This window comes from Schistocerca nitens, chromosome 3, assembly GCF_023898315.1.
Source record: "Schistocerca nitens isolate TAMUIC-IGC-003100 chromosome 3, iqSchNite1.1, whole genome shotgun sequence".
Classification (NCBI taxonomy): Eukaryota; Metazoa; Arthropoda; class Insecta; order Orthoptera; family Acrididae; genus Schistocerca; species Schistocerca nitens.
In genome coordinates, this window is record NC_064616.1 from 403,417,653 (window position 1) to 403,440,300 (window position 22,648).

Genomic DNA, 22,648 nt, shown 5'->3' on the forward strand with positions numbered 1-22,648 from the left:
CCCTCCCCCACCACCAATACAGCACTCATTTCCAGAGGCACATGACTGGCCCACCTGCAGAGGTGATCAGTGGTCCAGTGGCTACATAGACATGCAGAACATGGCATCCCTACACCTCGCCTGAAGGTGCTGGTTGTGAAACTAACTGAAACATTGTGACAAGGTTATGGCACCACTCAGCTTATTACCCGAGAAGATTTTATCATTGGAATACACTGAGAAAGCCTGCAGTCTACATCTACACCATTACTCCACAAGCCACCTGATGGTCAGTGGTGGAGTATACTTTGGCTACCACTAAATGGTCCCCTCTTCCTTGCTTCACTTGTGAGCCGCATGTGGGAAGATTGATTGTCGATAAGCTTCTGTATTACTTTTAATCTCTCAGAATTTCTTATAATGGTCATTTCGTGAGATATTTGTGGGAGGGAGTAATATGTTGTCCAACTCTTTCCGGAAAGTGTTCTCTAGAAATTTCAATAGTAAAACACTCTGTGACATGCAATGCCTCTCTTCTATCATCTTCCACTGGAGTTTGGTGAGCATCTCTGCAACACTCTTGCATCAACAAAACGATCCCTTGACAAAACGCACTGCTCCTCATTGGATCTTCTCTATCTCTTCTATCAGTCATAACTGGTAAATGTCCCATATTGATGACCGATATTAAAGAACAAATGCCTTGTAAGCCAGTTCTTTCATGGATGAGTAATATTTCCAGAAAATTTTTCCTACGGATCTAAGTCCAGCATCTGTTTTCCCTGCTATTTGTTTTATGTGGTCATTCCACTTAAGGTCACTCTTCTAAATATTTTATGGTAGATACTGTTTCCAGAAACTTATCATCAATAATGTAGTTGTACAGTAGTGGATTTCTTTTCCTATGTGTGTGCAGTATGTTACATAACCTGTGCTCTGTATTTTTTAACCCAGATGTGATAGATCCTCAGGGTCATGTGGAATTATTTTTAAGGTATTTGAAAGAGAATAAGGGGGAGGGGGAGAGGGAGGGAGGTTTAAGTTGGAAGTGAGTCATGAGATATTCCTAGACTGGCAAGTCAAAAGAGGGCTCTTCATGAAAGGTTGGTGTTCAGATATGAAACCTACTCTGTCACACACCTTAAACTTATCACAAATGGTTTGCACTGACCTGAATATGAATTAAATATATTACTATTACAGCTTTCATATGAAATGCCTCATATCTATCTCTAATGAGCATGTTTTGAATGAAATATTCAATCCATAACTTTACGTCATCTATGTTCATTATAATGTAAACTCAGAATGCAATTAAACTTCATGAATCAAATAAATAACAAATAAGTTATACTTACTGTACCATATAAATACAGTAATATGATTGATAGAGCCATTCAGGAATGAACATAATGCTGAAATTTTTGAACTGGTGATCCATTTGTTGAAAACAATATGAATAAGTAGGAAAGGAAAATGTACAAATAGCTGACAAATGTAACAGGACAAGGGATAAGTTATTCACAACAATGGCACTAAAGAAAGTATACTGAATACATTTTATGGTTCAATATAAGGCAGTAAAGGTCTGATGGTTATTGTAAACATAAACTCTGATGGGATTAAGAGAAGAAATGAATTTCTGAACAATACTTATAAGCAGTTGAAATAGTTTGCAAACTGGAGACGACATACTTACAGTTTTTAAACAATATCAAATTACTGCAACAATTGTACAGAACTGACTGAAAATGTCTTGGAAATACCATTTAAACAGAGAGGTGGAGATCATTATAACAACATTAAGCAATGATTATTCATCACATGAATTTCATTTTGTTTCCTCTGCCGTATTTTTAAAATGAAGCCTATAATTGTCTTTTAAGATTTCTCTTTCTGCTATATCAAGGAAACCATACCATTCTTTTCAATTATATGATTTCATTTTTAGAAATATGAAGTATGGTATACAATTTGCCATGGAAATTGCATCTTTTCCTTAAAAGATATGGATCATCATTTTCTTTACTGTAGTTCTGCAATTGTAGCAATCAACCAACAATATTGAGTCACATCTTCACAGTCTGTACTCACTATTTTCCAAAATAACTCTGAAAATGAAGACAAAAAAACCTAATACTCGTAAAATAGGACACAATAAGTTTTTCTGTGATTCACTTACGTAATATATTTATTACCACTTGAGAAAATAACTAAATTTTTTCTTGCACATACCATTTTTAAAATCAGATGAACCAAGGAATAAGATAGAATGTAAATTGTCACTAAATATAAACCATACATAAATGTGCCATGGGAATAACTTAAACAGGCCATTTATACGGCATTATGCAGGATAGTGCAAGGAAATGGCTGTTCAAAGATGATAAAACTTCTTTGTTTAAATATTTCATATAATTTAACTACACTATGTGATCAAAAGTAGCCAGACACCTGGCTGAAAATGACTTACAAGTTTGTGGTGCCCAACATCGATAATCCTGGAATACAGATTGTGTTGGCCTTCCCTTAGCATTGATGACAGCTTCCACTCTCGCAGGCATATGTTCAATCACGTGCTGGAAGGTTTCTTGGGGAATGGCAGCCTATTCTTCAGGGAGTTCTGCACTGAGGAGAGGTATCGATGTTGGTCGGTGAGTCCTGACACGAAGTTCACATTCCAAAAGTCCCAAAGGTGTTCTATAGGATTCAGTCAGGACTCTGTGCAGGCCAGTCCATTACAGGGATGTTATTGTCTTGTAACCACACCGTCACAGTCTGTGTTTTATGAACAGGTGTTTGATTGTGTTGAACCATCAGTGTAGGCCTGTGCTGTGATAGTGCCATGCAAAACAACAAGGGGTGCAAGCCCCCTCCATGAAAAACACAACCACACCACAACACCACTGCCTCTGAATTTTACTGTTGGCACTACACACACTGGCAGATGACATTCACTGGGCATTCACCATACCCACACCCTGCCATCATATCGCCATATTGTGTACTGTGATTCATCACTCCACACATTTTTCCATTGTTCAAATTGTCTAATGTTTACACTCCTTACACCAAGTGAGGTGTCATTTGGCATTTACTGGGAAGATATGTGGCTTATGAGCAGCTGCTCGACCATGAAATCCAAGGTTTCTCACCTCCCACCTAACTGTCATAGTACTTGCAGTGGTCCTTATGCAGTTTGGAATGCCTGTGTGACGGTTGGGATAGATGTCTGCCTATTACACATTACAACCCTCTTCAACTGTGAGTGGTCTCTGTCAGTCAACAGATGAGGTCAGCCTGTACACTTTTGTACTGTACGTGTCCCTTCACGTTTACACTTCACATCGGAAACAGTGGACCTATGGATATTTGGGAGTGTAGAAATCTCGCATACACATGTATGACACAAGTGACACCCTATCACCTGACCACATTCGAAGTCTGTGAGTTCCGCAGAGCACCTTGCAGTAGGTGGCAGCACTATGCACCTAACATAAAAAATGTGTGTTTTGGGGGTTGTCCGGATACTTTTGATCTCATAGTGTATATCCTTCTTTCTGACCATTCATGCCATGCCACTGAAAACTATATATGTACTGTATTACTTTCATACTACACATTATTTGCAGAAATAATGTTGAATCCATTAAGACAACAAAAAGTTAAATATTACTAAACCAAAAATAATTATTGCCTGGTGAAACAATATTTATTGTCATTAATAGATGCATTTTTTCACTTGTAGGTATTTGAGGAGAGAATTGTAAAAAATCTTTTTTTCTAATATAGTCAATAGATATACAATGAACTAGAGGTTATCAGAATTTTGTTTAAGACACAAAAATCTGTCTATACAAAAAGCTGGTCTTATTATGATATTTTACAAAAAAATTTAATGTAACATATACAGAGAATATTTGTCACTTATTGGGCACCTCTTCATGCATGAAGCTACATTTAGCAACACAGAAAGAAATAATTTCATGCATGTGGAATTATAAAACCCACATTTCACCAGCAATTGCTGTATAATTTTTTAAAAGTATGATTGTTTTTTACATCTTATTGAAAGCATGACATGATTCATACTGATGTTGAAGCAAGGAACACTAACATTTGCCTTTCCTTTTATGTGCACAGATGACTTCAAGTTTGCCTCCTACTACGACAACTGGCAACCCTTTAAGCAGTGCTCTGAGTCGCATTAGCACTGAATACCGGCTACAGTTTGCGTGGCCCCGTGGGGGTCGCACCAAGACAGACATTATGTCAACTGTTCCTGGCAATGCAGCTAGTGGTCCACCTAGAAAATCTCTCTCTATGGGTGCCATACGTTCTACTGGACCTGCACCTGTCCACAAGAAACGAAGTGCAGACTTTGATCGTGGTGATGAAGGTAAGTACACATTATTTGTTTGTTTATTATGAGTGGCACTGACAGTAAAACTGTGATTTACTTATATGAGTAACTTTAATATAATTGTTGAAAAATTTACTTTTATGAATAACTTTAATATAATTGTTGAAAAGTATGTCATTTTACAACTGGGAAACATTTTAATCACTCATGACTTACATATCTCATATTTATTCATTGTTACTGATTCCTGTAAATATTTTTTCTTAATTGTGTGTAAGTAATACTGCCTGTGAAAGCAGTTATCTGATTGGGAAAATATCTGTGTTAGAAGGGGGAATATTATCTGTCTACTGTACAATGATGCCGCTTTAGACATGCATGCATGCAGATAATCAGCAGCTAAGGTGTACATTACACACAGAAGTAACAAGGTTATGTACAATTATATCAGGGCTGGTCATGTTGAAACACACTCATTATGCTATTTATTTTTCAGTTGATGCACAACATAAGTTTGCCACGCATTTTATCCCTGAAGTCCGTTTGCAAACATAAGGGTGTCAGGAAAGTGTGTGTGTGAGAGGAGGAAACTTCATAGCTTGGGGGAGGGGAGGCAGTTATACCCCACTCCCAGTATATACGTGTGTGTGTGTGTGTGTGTCTGTGTGTGTGTGTGTGTGTGTGTGTGTGTGTGTGTGTGTCACCCTTCTTCCTGCTTTTAATGTTTACATTTTAAGTTCTATTTTAACAGCATAACATTATATATGATCTTTGGCCTGAGGCTTGTACATCCGATTCTGCAGTTATCAGATTACTTTCTAATACAAAAATATGTTTATGGTTATTTTGTATAATTTCTCTATCCTAATATTGTATAATTTCTCTATCCTAAAGCTATATTAATTTTTGTTTGAATCCTCAATATCTTTATTTTTCATATGAGTGATATGCACTGTCTAAACCTGTCGTTTGTCTGTAATTTCATGTTTCTTCTGCACTAACACCAATGGCTACTTGTTGCACTGCATATATGTTGGTACTGAACAAATTACATCTTAGTTGCATTACATTTTTCGGTAATTAGTTAGACCAGTGGTTATATCTCTTGTGGTGTTACCTGTTTGGTGACACTATTTCAGTCACATCTACACTATCTGGACAAAAGTGTTTGGACACCCCTATGTAATCACTAGATGTCACAAGAGGCAGATCCTCCAGTACAAAAGAAATGGGGAGTATTGTGTTGTCAATAGAGAATCACTAACAGTGGACTGGCTGGGGCAGGAGAACTCAGTGACTTGAACATGGACTAGTCATTGGATGTCACCTGAGTAAAAGATCCATTGGTGACATTTCAACCCTTCTAAAGCTGCCCAAGTTCACTCTTGCTGATGTGACTGTGAAGCGGAAATGTGAAGGAATAACCACAGCTAAACCAAGGCGAGGTAGGCCTCACGTGCTGATGGACAGAAGCCATCAAGCAATTGCAGAGGGTGGTAGTAAAAAATCACATGAAATCAACAGAAGGAATCGGTCATGACTTCCAAAGTGCTACCAGCAGTTCAGATAGCATAATGACTGTGTGTAGGGAGTCAAAAAGTTCGGCATACAATGCCCAAGCAGCACCTCACACAACTCATTTACTTAGTCAGTGTTAAGCAGTGCTCGAGGTCCTGTTAAAAGTGACATCACTGAACAGTGAATGACTGGAAACAAGTGATTTGGAGTGATGAATCACCTTATACCCTGTGGAAATTTGATGGAAGCATTTGGGTTGGACCTGCCATCATATCTAGTGCCAACAATGAGGTGGTGTTATGGAATGGGGATGTTTTTTGTGTTTCGGGTATACTTCCCCTTTTGCACTTGTGAAAACACCAAATGTGGAAGGATTTGGAAACGTTGTACAGCATTATGTACTGCATACAGCAGAGTAACATCTCAGAGATGATGATTGTTTGTATCAGCATGTTATTGTACCCTTTAATAAAGCAACATCTGTGAGGGAATGATTTGAGGACAATAACATTCTTGAGATGGACTGGCATGCCCTGAGTCACGTGCTGAACCCAATGGAATCCCTTTGGGATGAGTGAGTGACGTTACTTCGCTCCAGGCGCTCCAGTCCCCAGCATATGACATCACTAACACTAAAACACTTAACGGCTTTCGTACTCAAACCAATGTCATATTTAATTACAAACTATGTAGGAAAGTTAATCCAACAGCAATAGAGAGTTTTTTATACCTTGTCAAGGAACAAGAGTGGCAGAATGTCTATAGTGCTGATAACATAGATGATAAATACAATGCTTTCCTTAACACATTTCTCATACCCTTTGAGAGTTACTTTCCATTAGAACATTCTAAACAGGGTACTAGCAATAATGGGCAGCCCGGGTGGCTGACTAGTGGGATAAGGATATCATGTAGAACAAAGCGGGAATTATATCAAAATGTTAGATGTAGTCACAATCAAGCTACAGTAGCCCATTAGAAACAGTATTGTAAGGTGCTTAAAAATGAGATTAGGAAGGCAAAGAGGATGTGGTATGCAAATAGAATAGCTAATTCACAGGATAAAATTAAAACAATATGGTAAGTTGTGAAGGAAGTGTGTGGTCAGCAGCACAAGGTCAACGATATAAAGTCAGTTCGCAGTAAAAATATTTCTGTTACTGATAAATCAGATATATGTACAGTATTTAACAATGATTATCTGAGCATTGCTGGTGAATTAAATAAAAATTTAGTCTCTACAGGAAATCATACAACTTTCTCGGCAAATGCCTTTCCGAGATTGATGTCTGAAATGCTCCTCTGTGATACAGACAAGAGGGAGATTGAGTCACACATGTTACCCCTTTATTTAGCCATATTTGTAATTTTTCCTTTAGGAATGGTCAGTTTCCTGAGCGATTAAAGTACTCAATAGTAAAGCCACTTTACAAAAAGGGAGAAAGGTATAATGTAGATAATTTTAGACCTATTTCTATGGCAACAGAGTTTGCAAAAGTTATTGAAATGGCTATGTATGTGAGGATAATTGATCATTTTATATCACACAATTTGCTATGAAATGTACAGTTTGGCTTTAGAAGTCGTTTAACAACTGAAAATGATATATGTATTCTCTTTTCTCTGTGAGGTACTGGATGGGTTAAACAAAAGGTTTCGAATGCTTGGCATATTTTTTTGATTTAACTAAGGCATTTGATTGTGTTGATCACAAAATATTGCTCCAGAAGTTGGACCATTATGGAATACGGGGAGTAGCTCACAATTGGTTCACCTCTTACTTTAGCAACAGGCAGCAAAAGGTTTCACAATGTTGATAATGGCTGTGATGTGGGGTCTGAGTGGGGTACTGTCAAGTGGGGAGTGCCCCAGGGATCAGTGTTGGGGCCACTCCTCTTCCTTATTTATATAAGTGATGTGCCCTCTAGTATTACGGGTAACTCTAAAATATTTCTGTTAGCTGATGACACTAGCTTGGTATTAAAGTATGTTGTGTGCAACATTGGCTGGGTTTCAAATAGTGCAGTACATGACCTCAGTTCATGGCTTGCAAACAATAAACTAACGCTATATCACAGTAAGACTCAGTTTTTACAGTTTCTAACACACAATTCAACAAAACCTGACGTTTTAATTTCACAGAATGGCCATATGATAAGTGAAACTGAACAGTTAATATTTCTAGGTGTTCATATAGATAGTAAGCTGTTGTGGAAAGCCCACTTTCAGGATCTTGTTCAAAGACATAATACTGCCATTTTTACTATTTGAATGGTATCAGAAGTGAGTGATCGTTTGACATGAAAATTAGTCTACTTCGCTTATTTTCATTTGCTATTGTTGTATGGTATTATATTTTGGGGTAACTTTTCCCATTCTAAAATGATATTTTTTGGCTCAGAAGTGGGCAGTTCGGGCAATAAGTGATGTGAGTTCATGAACCTCTTGTCGACCTCTGTTCACAAATCTGGGTATTTTGACATTGGTCTCTCAATACGTATATTCCATTTTGTCATTTCTTGTTATCAATATTAGTTTATTCCCTAGAATAAGCAGCTTTCACTCGGTTAATACTCGGCAGAAATCAAACGTGCATTTGGATCGGACTTCCTTAACTCTTGTGCAAAAAGGTGTGCAGTATACTGCTGCATCCATTTTCAATAAGCTGCCACTCTAATTCAAAAATCTTAGCAGTAATCCATGCGCTTTCAAATTGAAACTGAAGAATTTCCTCATGGGTCACTCCTTCTATTCTGTCTAGGAATTCCTTGAAAAATTAAGCTAATAGTGTTTACTTAAACTTATGGACTGACTTTTTTAAGGTTCATGAACATTTTTTTATCTGTTATTACATTTATGTTGTAATTTCATGTACTGACATGTTCCATGACCTTGGAGATTTGCTCCTCAATTTGGTCCTACGGAACTTGACAAGTAAATAAATAAATAAATAAACTACCCTTCTCAGTTTCAGCTCTTGAGCAAGAATGGGCTGCCATTCCTTCACATTCAGATACCTCTTTGAAAGTGTCCCCAGCAGAATTCAAATGGTCCACTAATAGGTGTCCAGATACTTTTGATCAGATAGTGTATGTTAATCACTCTGTCTTCAGCCACAATTTTCCTAGCCCTGCATTGGTACATGATGATTTTGAAATTTGTGACATCAAGAAAGTGAAGCACACCGGATAAAAATTTATTCAACTGCAGGAGATGTCACACTAATATTCTTTAACACCTCATCTAGCTGTGATAATGGTGTCAGTTTTGCTCAAAAGACAGTCCACATCTTTCTTCAGGTATTCCATATTCAGCAAAAGCCTCTCATTGATGATTACATCTTATATAGCAGTCCTGGCCAAGATTTGTGCTCCCAGGGTGTGCTCGCACTCTGCGAGTGCAGCCGAGTCTGCTCAGCAGTCCGGCTTCCCCCACCATTGTACTGCTCCGAGCAGGTGTTGTGTGAGATGGCTATTTACTGAAGACTGTGTATGCAGGAAACTAGATATGTAATACAAGGTGTTACACAGATTAAAATCTGTTAAACCTGAGAGTTGTTGGGACTTTCTCAAATTTATATTATAAAAAATGTTAAACCAAACACTGAAATAACTTTAGCAACTGGTCTGTGCAGTCAAATATTTTGTACTTGGTTTAAGATTTTATAAGTCTTGTAAATTCCTGGACTGGACAAACAGGTCGTTGAGCCAGGTGCTATGCTGTACATCAATCAGGTCCAGTCAGAGACAATGAGGAGATATATCAACAGCCAAAATTGAGAACTGTTTGTCAAATAAATTGGAATCAGTCTTCAATATGCAAAGTCTCAGAAACTCTTTGAGAATGCATGGTGAAATGTTTCAGTTATTGAAACAAAATCAGTCATGTCTTATCTACAAATACCTGCCTTCAGTTCCAGAAAATGTTTCAGGTCATGAACCTGAAGATGATTTTTCCATAAGATTAATTTCTGTTTCATAACATCAATCTTGTTTGACATTTCTGTTACCAAATGATTCCTCTCTTGCAGTAAAAGACTTAATGAAATCAAACAGTATGTGATGCACATCATAAATGATTCTGTCACTGCTTTATTTACCCTTAACTCATGTTTTCCCCTAATGTGACCATCTTAAGTTCCACCAGCATTCACTATCATTCATCAGAAGGCAAGTGCATCATATCATCTTTGTGGCTGGATTTGTAATGATGTTCCAATAAAAGTAAAGCAGTTCACATTCAAGCATTGAATGACGTGGTTTCTCCACATTTTTTTTTTCTTTCTTTTCAGACAAGTGCATAGATGCCATGCTATTCTTAATGCAGAGTGTAAATCTGATTTAACGCCACTGGTATTGTTGGAAAAGTATGACTAGCACACTGAATTGCTCTAGCAGCCTTTTTCTGTTCCTCGTCGCTCCTCAACCCCACTCACCACTGCATTCAGAGCGCTAGCCAGGAGTGTGCCCAGAGTGCCCACACTCGCAGAGTGCTATTTGGCCAGGTCTTTTATAGAGCCTTACAATATAAACCCAAAAGAAATAGGGATGTAAGATGGCCAGTTAAAAGATGAAACTGAGGTCAGAATAGGTTTAAAGAAGAAGAGCTACCAAATTGCAAGGATGTAGACTGGTACATTTCACCAACTGTTCCAAATATTCCCATATACGATTAAGATTAGGTGATTTTGCTCAATCAGACAAGGTGTCATAGGGTGCCTGTGTGTTTGTCAAACTAGGAAGGTATATATGCTGCTTTATGAATGAGGTTGTTCGTCACCCTTGGGAGATAGAAGTGTTCACAGCACACTCATCATAAAGATGTAGAAGAAATGGCAACGCCTGTTACTGAGACACTGAAGTAAACACCATAGTTCATGTTCACAGTAAGCTGAATGGTAAGCTGAATGGTATGAAACATGCCCCCAAAAGATGACAGAACCACAAGTGACCTGAACTACACCTTCCACATACTGTGGGTTAAACACCTCATTTGGCTGTTAGTGCACTTAATACCTTGCATCACTTGAAAAGAGCATAATTGTGACTTACTGGACCACAATACATGCCTCCAGTCCACTACTGTCCAGTTTCTGTGTTGTTTGGTCCATTGAAGATTTTTAGCTTTATGTGCTGCTGTTACCAATGGCTTTTTGTGAATTGCCTGACTCCATATGGCTATTAATGCAGTTCCCTTCAAAATACTCACTTATAAACTGGTTGACATGGATCTGCATTCACAGAAACCAGTAATTCTTGTCAGGTTTGAACCAGTTGTCATTGATAATGCCTAAATCTCCTCTCTGGTCCCAATCAGTTATAATCTTTTTACGATCACTGTTCTCGTTTCAGTTTACATGGCAGTGAATGGCACACAGTTATTTATCTACACATTGGGCAGGGCAGTTCCTACTGAAACCCTAACAAATGAGGCAACTTCACTGTCAGTGTGATCATAAGCATGTCCAAGCACAATAGTTCCATTCTACCTTTATGTCACTTCTCCACATCAATCGTTCTTACTGTGTGCTAATTCCATAGAACTGACTGACACATACACACCACTGCCATGACTTATGGCAATACTGGAGGGTCAAATAAACAACTGGTACCAGTTCTACACCACCTGCACCACTCCAATGTGATCAGTGTGCTCCTTCAAGAGGTTGACAAATCTCTTCTTCACTGAGCTTACATGTCATAGTACACCCTTAGGATATCACAGTCAAAAAGCAGCATCTTGAATTTGCATATGAGTAACATGGCAAGTTTGATGGCAAACATGAAATTAGCATAACTTGATCAATTAACAATTCTTAAACTTTTTGATAAAATTTAAGCATTTTGTGCTTAAAAGAGAGGGAAGAAACTTAATCAGACAAAACATGGAAGAAGATAGCTATGGCCTGACAAGGTTTCAGATCAAATTGACCATTAAGTATGGAAATGGAAGGTAGTTGCAAACAATGTCATTATTACAAAGGGAAGGTATGTAAATATAGTATTGTATTGTATTTTTTATTGGTCCTGTTGTCTACATAGCAGCTTATGCATAAGACATTGGAGTGGTTACAATAATACACTTTACACGTAAGTATTTATATAACACATTTCATAAATTTAAATATTGTTCAATGGAGTAAAAGCTGTGATGCTGTAAATATGACTTAAGAGATTTTCCAAATGTATTGACCTCAGTGATAGCTTTTATGTTTTCAGGAAGTTTGTTATAAAGCTTAACTCCCATGTGAAAAGTACCTTTTTGGCACAGTGCTGTGCTGATTTGAATCATATGTAAGTTTCTGTTTTGTCTGGTAAAGTGCTCATGTATATCACAGTTATTTTGCAGTCTCCGGTCCTTGCCTATTACATTTAATTTAAAGAACAAAAGGGTTTCCATAATGTATACACATGGTACTGGAGGAATACCAGATTTCTTAAGCAGGGGTTTACAAGAGTCTCTAGGCTTGCACCCAAACAAGATTCTAATGGCCCTTTTTTGTAGTTTAAAAGTGCTATTAGCTGTTTTAGAGTTTCCCCAGAAGGTGACCCCATATCTAAGACGAGAATGAAAGTATGCATGATATGCATTCAATATTGTTTTCTCACTACAGCATGATTTTAATGAACAAAGAAGGTAACATGTTTTGCTCAGTTCTGCATTGAGATATTCAATATGCTTATTCCATCTGATGTTACTCTGCAGCCAAAGTCCTAAAAATTTGGTTTCAGTATTGTTACCAACTGGTTCGTCATTGATAGAGACTGATGGGATAAACATGTCCTTGTTAGGAACACTGTGGAATTTTAGAGCAATGGTTTTCTTACTGTTTATTACAAGCTGATTACTCTGTGCCCAGCAGCTAAGTTGTTTCGTGACCGTGTTTACTGTCTGCTGTAACTGTTCATTGTCATCTCCTTTTAGTAGAATCGTGGTGTCATCTGCAAATATGATTGTTTGGTGTGCATCAAAATTTAAGCTTAGATCATTTATGTACAGAAGAAACAGGAGGGGTCCCAAAACTGATCCTTGGGGTACACCACATTTAATTTGTTTATAGTCAGATAAGTGATTAGATACAGTTTTTAGTTCAATATTTGTGTGCTTGATACACACTGCCTGCATACGATTAGTCAGGAAGGAACTGATCCACTTGTTGGACAGACCTCGAATACCATATCTTTCTAGCTTTGATAGCAGAATTTTATGGTCCACCATGTCAAAAGCTTTTGACAAGTCAATAAAGACTCCTATTGTTTCCTGTTTTTTGTCCATCAGGTTTAGGATGGAATTGATGCACTCATAGACAGCAGTTGTCGTTGACCTCTTGTATCTGAATCCATGTTGTTCATTACATAGGATGCTGTTTTTATTTATAAATTTCGTAAGTTTCTCATACATAACTTTTTCCAGAACTTTAGAGATGCAGGAGCAAATTGTGATGGGTCTGTAGTTATTTACATTGTCTTTATCCCCTTTTTTATATACAGGAATAACTTTTGATGTTTTCAACACACGGGGAAAGTGCCTGCCTGAAGTGAGCAGTTGCATAAGTGTGTGAGTACTTCATTTAGGTTTGATGCGCTCTTCTTTAATATTGTTGCAGGTATACCATCAATACCTGCCGATTTGGAATTTTTTAGTCCTTTTATTGCTTTAGCTACTTCATCTTGTGAAACAGAACTGATGTACCTTGATCCTCTACATGCACTTATTTTATACTCATTTGCCTGGGTGCTCTTAAAGTTTGATTGTAACATATTATCAGCAACACCTGTGAAAAAGTTGTTACATGTGTTGGCTGCTTCTAAGGGGTTTGTTACTTTTTTATTTTTATGTGATAGTGTTATATTTTTGCAAGGTTGTCTGTATTCTCCACATTATTTTTTTATAACACTCCACATAGCCTTTGATTTATTAGCTGAATTATAAATGATTTCATCATTATGCATTATTTTTGCTGCTTTTATTACTTTTCTTAATATTTTGGAATATTTTTTATAGTATGCGCGTACTGCAGGTGAGGAATTTTTCGAGTTACATATTTCATGAAGTAGTCTTTTCTTCTGGCTTGAAACCCTTATTCCCTTTGTGATCCAACTGTTTGTTCTAGAGTTCCCCTGTATGGTTAATGTTTTCAGTGGGAATGCAAGTTCAAAGAAATGGGTTAATGTATCAATGAAACTGTTGAATTTTTCATTTATATCGTTCATTTTGTACACTCCTAGCCATTTTTCTTTCTGTAATAAGTTGTTGAAGTGGTTTACATTATGCTGATTATAACTTCGATATGCTGTTCTGAAAGGCATGTTGTTAATAATACTGCCTTGTACTTTTATGCTTAATATTTGAGCAAGATGATCACTAAAACCTCCATTGAAAATTTTTAGTGAGGTGTTGTGTAAACTCTTCTTGACTAGAAACTGGTCAAGAGCTGTTTGGCAAGTTTCTGATACTCGGGTAGCAGCTTTTACTTCAGCTTTTAAGTTGTAGGACGTTGCAAGATTCAAAATGGTCTCCCTATTTCCACTATTTGTGAGGAAGTTAATATTGAAGTCACCACAGATTATCAATTCACAATCCATTTTATTTACTTGATTTAGCAATGACTCCATTTTGTTTAAGAAAAGTTCAAAATTCCCGGATGGTGATCGGTAAACTGTAGCAATAACCAGGTTGTACTGAGTATTTTTTACAGCTGCAATTTCATAATCCTTTTCGACATTTGCCCTAGTTAAGTCAGGTAGTGTAATAAAATCTACATTATCCTTTGTGTAGATTGCTACCTCACCCTGCTTGCTGTTTTTCCTGCAGTAGTAAGCAGCCAAGACAAATTTGTTTATTTTCGTATTCTGGATTAATTCTGGGTTAAGCCAGTGCTCAGAGATGCATAACACTGAGATATCATTAAGTTCATGTGTTAATAGTACGTTAATTTCATCGATCTTATTACGCAGGGATTGCACAGTATGGTGATAAATTTTTAGTTTGAGCGTATTCACAATTTGGTAATTGGGAATCATATTTACAGCATCACATACCTCTAGTTTAAATTAGGAATGTCAGCAGTGTTGTATTTTTGTTCTTCTTTCTTGTTTATTTTGTTTTCCTCGCTGTTGTTGGAAGGATGTTCAGGAAGCTGATAGATTGTTCTATCCCTTACAAGTCTGTCTTTAATTATTTCACTAACACGATCACAAACAAACCTTTTCCCTTCATAGTTCAATAGTGATAAGGCTCTGAACATTTTTGGTTAGTGTAACCAAAAGTCAGATGGCAGTGTTGGTAACCTTAAAAATAGGGTCCAGGGTGCTTCCACAGTTAACTGACTGCAACGGTGCCCTGCCGCAGCATGGGTTGGGTTGGTAGCATTCTTGATGAGTTCACCACAACAATTTTGATCTGTTGATGAAACTAAGGCTTTGTAACATCTCGTAGAGCAGGCTGTGTTCACTTCGTCTGTGGTCATTAGTAGAGTCAGTTGATCAGTTTTCTGCAGTCATGTGTTCAGCAGTCAGATTACTTTGAAGTGAACTTTTGGTGATCTTCAGTGTCTTAGTCAAGTAATGTGCTTTTAGGTAACTGACCATGCTATTAAGATTGGGTTAACTTTCAACCACTTTGGATGCTGTCCAGCACAGTGACAAATGCACATGACCTACACACCATCAATTTCTGTCGATACTTATGCATATGAATTAGCAGTTATTATGTGATGTTTCAGTTGTGGTATGAAATGGAATCTGTTGTTATTTTATCACTTATCTTTCATTTTGCTTCACTTATTTACTCACATGTGATGAACTTCATTATTCTCTGGATTCCAAAATAACTGCACTAGTTGCCTTCCCAATGCTGTATGGGAATTTATTCTTGGTGGATGCCTGAGTACATTGATAACTAGTTTTTAATGATCTTCTGCCCTTCCCCAAACTGTGTTGTATGAGAAATCCTGGTTGACATAATCAGGAAACTTTATTAAAACTGATGTTAGTGACAAATCTGATTCAGAATTTTTGTGCAGAGATTTTTATTAACCTGGGAACTATGTATAGGAGTAACATATCACAAAATGAATTTTAAGTTACAGATTAGATACCATGTGTTCCGAGACGAGCTCTCACATAATTTTCTACACGTAGGGTGAGACAGCCATAAATTTGTTGATCATTGTAATAGTTACACCACAGTTGAGGTGGTACTATTGCAATGTCATTCAAACTCTTGCTTGTTGTTTACATGCAAGTCAACAAAGAGTCAACAGTGTTTTATTTATTTATGTTTGTTAGTTTAGCTCTTTTTTTATCATATGCAGTACAGTATACAGGAGGATATGAAAATTGGCTTAAATCTATTATTTATGTAAAAACATAATCAAAATAAGATGTAGGCCTACATATTACAAAAATATGTATGAGGGATGTTCAAAAGAAAAGGTATGAAACAACATTGTGGGTATAATTGGAGTCTTTGTTCAAACGTAATCACCAGAGGCCTGAACACAACTGTCCCACTATTTAACTAGTTGAAGGATTCTGTGTTGCCAGAATCCCTGTGTCTGTGACAACAGCCAGTCCTCTACTGTATTCTTCAGTTCATCATCCAAGTCAAAGTGCTTCCCTTTGAGATGTTTTATAGTGGACCAAACATAGGGTGACATGTCCAGGCTGTAGGGTGATTGCTCAGTCTGTTCGCACTTGAACTTGGCCATTACACCTTGTGTGACCTTAGAGATGTATGCATATGTGTTATCATGCAACAGAATCACTCCCTCCATAGGTAGCCTAGGCCATTTGCTCCTGATGGACTTGTGTAGCTATAGAATGTCTCACAGTACATGTCACAGTTAATGGTTTTTCCATGCTTGAGGAACTCAATGATTATCGGACCTTAGATATTGAAAAAGACAGTGATGACATATGCTTCCATAGCATGCTCTCCTGCTTTATCTCAGGCTTGAAGTGATGGCACCAGTTATTTCCACCAACAATGATCGCCTCCAGAAAAGTAGGATCTTCATCATACTAGAACACATGTTGCAATGGTAGCCCCATATGCAGTTACTTTTGTGGTTCACTGAGCTTCTTCCGAAGGCATTACATGCACACCTTCCGGTAACCAAAGCTGTCTTGCACAGTTGTCTACACTGTTCCAACAGTGGCCCCCAGTATCACTGCCAACATTTGCACTGTTACACATTGATTACATCTCACCAGGTTGTTCATTTTCTCAATGAGTTTGACTGGGATTACCATGTTTGCTTGGCCTAGTCTCGGGTCATTACTCAAACACTCCTAGCCTTCACAAAAACGGGTACTTCATTTTCTCACTGACTTGTCAGACACAGAGTCTCCCCCATATACAGCTGCCATCTGGCAGTGAATATTGGTCAGTTTAACCCCTTTCATAGTCCAAAATCTGATAATGCCTCACTACTACTCAATTGTCAAATTTTGCAGTGTGAATGTACCTTGCCATGTCAAATGGATATGACACACAACTACCTGTTTCTCTCCTCTGTCATGGGCACAAGTCCATGCCACATACTAAATTCACATCCCTAGAAGTCTTACAGCATTATCCGAAAGTGGCATGTGCAAATTTCAACCAATTTGTTTCTTATGACATTTCATATATTTTCATTTGAATACTCCTTACACACTGAAATTCATGTACTGAACAGCTGAATAGCAGCAGTGGTACTGTGGATATTCTCCTTTCAATCGAGTATTGTGATTATGTATCTCACAATTTTTTCTTAGACTACTATCATTGCCAGTTACATTTTTTATTATACAGGGTGATTATAATTAAAGTTAAACTTTCAAAACACTGTAGAAATAATATCACTGGTCAGAACGACATCAAATTGCAATGGAATATCATCAGAGAAGTGGGAATAAATGGCAGAAGAAAAGAAAAAGTGTGAAAATTGATCAATAGATGGTGCTGTATGTGTCAGAATACATAAATGAAAACACCTGTCATGCGCATGACCCATTGAAGTTGGTATAGACATGCTGGGTACACGGCTTTTCCTCTTTTTGCGTCTGCAATGTTCACCATGACCACCTCAATGTAGGATCGTGCTCTGCTTGTAAAGCTGTATTGCAAGAATGATGACTGTGCACACATCATTCTGCAGAAGTTCTAGACAATGAAGGGTTCGAAAAAAGGCGTTAGTCCGATGACTGCCGTGGGTGTGGAGAAAATGATTCGGAAATTTGAAAAGACAGGTTCTTTTAGTGTGCAACCTGATAGAGGGAGGAAATGAATTGATTTGTCATCAGTGGAAACAGTGGCCACAGCAATGCAAGGTGTGCTGGTGTGCAAACGTGTAGTGCATGGGGAATTGCCGAACATTGGACATACCCATGAGCACGATGCATAAAATCCTACAAAACATCCTTCTTTACTATCCATTCAAAATTACCGAAGTGCCTGAGTTGTTTCCTATTGGTCTGCCAGAAAGAGAGACCTTTGCTTTAGAATTTCTTGCTCGCATGGAAGTGGACAATGATTGGCTGTGGAAGATTTTGTGGACAGACAAAGCCCACTTCCATCTGACAGGATATGTCAACACACAGAATTGTCGAATATGTGCAATGGAAAACCCACACAAAAATCAACCAGTACCACTTCATCCTGAAAAGGTCACTGTGTGGTGTGGGTTTACGGCATCATTTATCATAGGGCCATATTTTTTCAAAGAGACAGGTGCTTCCGGTCCTGTTACCTGTACCATCACTGGTAAGCACTATCAGTGTCTTTTGCACAACCACATCATTACATGTCTCCAACAGTGTGGATTTGTTGATGGGATCATTTTTATGCAAGATGGCACACCTCTGCATATTACAAATCCAGGTAAGCAGCTGCTGAAGTGCCATTTCGGAAATGCTAGAATTATCACCCACCATTTCCCTAGAGCCTGGCTGTCCCAATCACCTGATCTTAATCTGTGTGACTTCTGGCTGTGGGGCTATCTGAAAGATGTGTTCAGTGTTCTGCTTGCAAACTCAGCTGCATTGAAGACACGCATTGGGCAACACATTCTGAACGTGACCCGGAAACACTTTGATCAGTTGTGGAACATGCTGTTCGTTGATTTCAACTTGTTGCAGAAAATGGTGGACAGCATATTGAACATGTTTTGTGCCAGTCGCACAGAATTTAATAATCCGATTTGATTTTAATTGATACTTTTTATGTGGGTTATAGCTTCAGGAAAACTAAAAACTGATGCGAATGATGCTTTTTATGTGATTTTTGGCCTCCAATTTTTCCTATCTGATGTGCTATAACCTTGCCATAGTGGATGGGCTTATGTAACTAACAGTATCACACCTGTACGCCCATGCACACTGAGTTGTACAGTCTGTTTAGTGTCAAACGTACATCTTACACATTGTTGTATGATTCATTTGTCACCTGTAGTTGACCACTATTAAATTATGATGCTTACAGTGCCATCTTTCTTCTTCTTCTTCGCGGATGGATCACTTAGGACCACGTGTAATCAACATTTGTTGGCCTTCCTTTTCGCCCGGTATTCCTTCATAAACAACGAATGGGCTAGCTTTTGTTGCGTAGACCATGTATGTCAGTTAGTTTTTCTCTCTTCTTCCTCAAAACCCCGTGTGTTTGTGATTTTTCTGATTTTATTTCTATCATGTAGATTTGGAGACCCTAATTCTCTCAGGTCTTTTTCCGTCTGTTTGTACCAGTTCGGTCTTGTAGTTTTGTTCTTTAAAAATGTATGGATTTTGTGCGTTAAACTGTTTGAGTCCATTCTTTCTAAGTGCCCCATGAATTGGATTCTTCTCATGCGCATTGTGTCTGTTATTTTGGAGATATTTTTATATATTTCTGCATTGGGTTTTGGATAATGTACCCCATCTTTAGTTCTTGGTCCTAGGATTTTCCTCATTATCTTACGTTCTTTCACTTCTAATTCCTCTTTTAGTGTTCTGTGTTGAAGGTTTAGTGTCTCAGATGCGTAGAGAGCTTCAGGTCTAATTACTGTTGTGTAGTGTCGTATTTTGCAGTTCCACGAGAGACTCTTTTTGTTGCAAATGTTTTTTGTTAACTGAAACGCCGTCTCCATTTTCTGGACTCTTGATCTGACAGATTTCTTTTCATTACAATTTTCTGCAATCCATTCACCTAAATATTTAAATTCTTTTACTCGAGAGATGTAGTTATTACCAATTTTGAGATCAGAAGGTGCATCTTTGACGTCAGTCATAAATTTTGTTTTTTCAAATGAAATTTGTAATCCTATTTTAGCTGCCTGTTCTTGTAATAATTCTAGCTGTTTCTGTGCATCAGTAATGTCTTGTGCGATCAGTGCCATGTAATCAGCAAATGCTAAACAGTGTAATTCTGTGCCCTTATGTCTTGGTCCCAGTCTGTGTGCTGGTGCACCTGCTTTTTTCCATTCTCTAACAACTTTTTCAAGAGCACAATTGAAGAGCACTGGGGACAGTACATCCCCTTGTCGTACTCCTGTGTCTATTTCAAATTCTGTGCTCAATTCTCCCATAAATTTTACTTTGGATTTGGTCTCCGTGAGTGTTTCTTTTATGATGTTTATTGTCTTTTGATCTAGTCCAAATTCTGCTAATACTTCAAAAAGGGATTCTCGGTCTATACTGTCATATGCTTTTTTAAAGATGACAAACGTGATGACATAACTTTTGTTTGAAGTACTATGTAAATATTTCATTGAGTTTTTCAAGTTAAGGATCTGTTCTACGCAAGATCAACCTTTTCTGAACCCACCTTGGTATTCGGCTAGTTTTGAACCCAGCTGAGGTTCTGCGCGGTTTAGTAGGGCTTTAGACAGAATTTTGTATGTTATTGACAATAAAGAGATTCCACGATAGTTGTTGGGGCCTGTTTTACTTCCTTTTTTGTACAGAGGATGTATGATTGCAGTCTTCCAATCTGTGGGGATTTTTTTAGTTTTCCAGATTTCATGTGTAATTTCTTTGAGTTTTGCAATAAGATTTTCTCCTGCATTTTTCCATAATTCTGCGATGATTTGGTCTTCTCCTGATGCTTTGTTATTTTTCAGTGACTGAATTATCTCTTTAATCTCTTGTAAACTTGGTGGCTTTGAGTCTGGGTTTCGTTGTGTACGATGGAATTCAAATTTTTCTGCAGGCTTTTCACAATTCAGTAATTTAGAAAAGTATTTTGCAAGAATTTCACAGTTTTCGGTGTTGGTATGAGCAATTTCCCCATGGTCATTTTTGAACTGGAGTGATGGAGGAGAGTACTTTGTTAATTTTTGTTTGAATACTCTGTAGAAATTTCGGGAATTGTTTTTCTTGAAATCATTTTCTATGTCTTGCAATTTTTTGTCTTCGTGTTGTTTACGGACTGTTCATATTGCTTTTGTGACTGTTTTCCTGGTATCTTTGAGATCTTCTAGGGTCTTTTGATTTTTGTTGCACAACCAATTTTGCCACGCCTGTTGTCTGAGATTTATCAGTTGGTCACACTCATCTGTCCACCATGGGTGTTTAGGTGTTCTTGTTTGCGGTGCTACAGTTTCAGCTGCATTTAAAAGTCCTGCTTGCAGTTGTTGCCAATTTTGTGGTTTTAAATATTGCGTTTCTTTTGTAAATTGTTCATTGCCATTTATCTTTTGTACATCATATTTACGGTGTGGAGATTTCTTAGTGAATTTTCTTTTTTCTGGAATGACATCTAGGGAGAATTTTGTTGGGTAATGGTTGGAATCTAGGTCTAGTCCATTAAGGACTTTATGTTTCATGATTTCTACTGTATTCACGCAGGAGATCATTACATGATCCAACTGATATTCACCTAGTATTGGATTAGGTGAGATCCAAGTTTTTGTTTTCGAGGCTCTTTCCTTGAAAAATGTTGATTTGAAAAATAGGTCATGGTTTTTGCAGATTTCAATGAGTCGCATGCCATTCCGGTTGGTCTGTGTATGCCCTGACCATTTACCTACCCAATATCGATATTTCTTTTCTTTACCGGTTTGTGCATTGAAATCGCCCATAAGGATTTTGACATGGTTATTTGGCATTTTTTGGAGAACATTATCTAATTGGTTCCAGAATTCTTCTACTTCTTCTATTTTGTTTTTGTTAGTGATGTTAGTTGGTGCATGTCCGTTGATTAGTGTGTATATCTTATTAGCTGATTTTATTGTCATCGTGGAGAGTCAACCCGAGTAAGATTTGAAAGTTGCGCCTGAATCAAGTATTGATGTATCTACTATAAATCCAGTTCCAAATTGTGGACAATTTTCCATGGCTCGTTTTCCAGGTTTTCCTTTGTATATCCTGTATCCTTCTGAATCAAAAGGATTTTCATCTGTATATCTTGATTCCTGAAATGCAATAATTTTGATTTTACGTTCTCTGGATTTGTCCAGGATGTTTTTTAGTTTTCCCATTTTTAAGAGAGAATTTACATTAAATGTCATTAGCCAGATTCTAGATTTTGGTTTGATTTTCTTATTACGGGGTTTTGAGGTACTCCGATTTACCTCCATGCACACTTCTGTGGTCTCCCCAGAATCCGAATAGACCACTTGCGGTTTTTCAACCGTGGGATTTGACCCACTGGGGTAATTTGTCTTTGAAGGTGCTGTATCCATGTTGATTTAATTGGACTGGGTTTGTGACTGAAATTGAGATTCAGTCTGGTTAAGCTCAGAGTTCCACTTCTGAGTTTTATAGATCAGCTGCCACTAACATGTGGAACAGACGCTGTAGGGTTACCGCCACTAACCTGTGGAACCAT

The 22,648-nt window shown here is 37.7% G+C and overlaps 1 protein-coding gene across 1 annotated transcript in view; it reads left to right on the top strand.

The window, feature by feature from the left end:
* LOC126249251 (titin-like) overlaps positions 1-22,648 on the top strand; it is a 640,870-nt gene that overhangs the window by 338,828 nt on the left and 279,394 nt on the right. Inside the window, exon 5 of the mRNA XM_049950908.1 lies at positions 4,123-4,378. Coding sequence (XP_049806865.1) covers positions 4,123-4,378 — 256 coding nt within the window. The remainder of the gene's footprint in view (positions 1-4,122; positions 4,379-22,648) is intronic.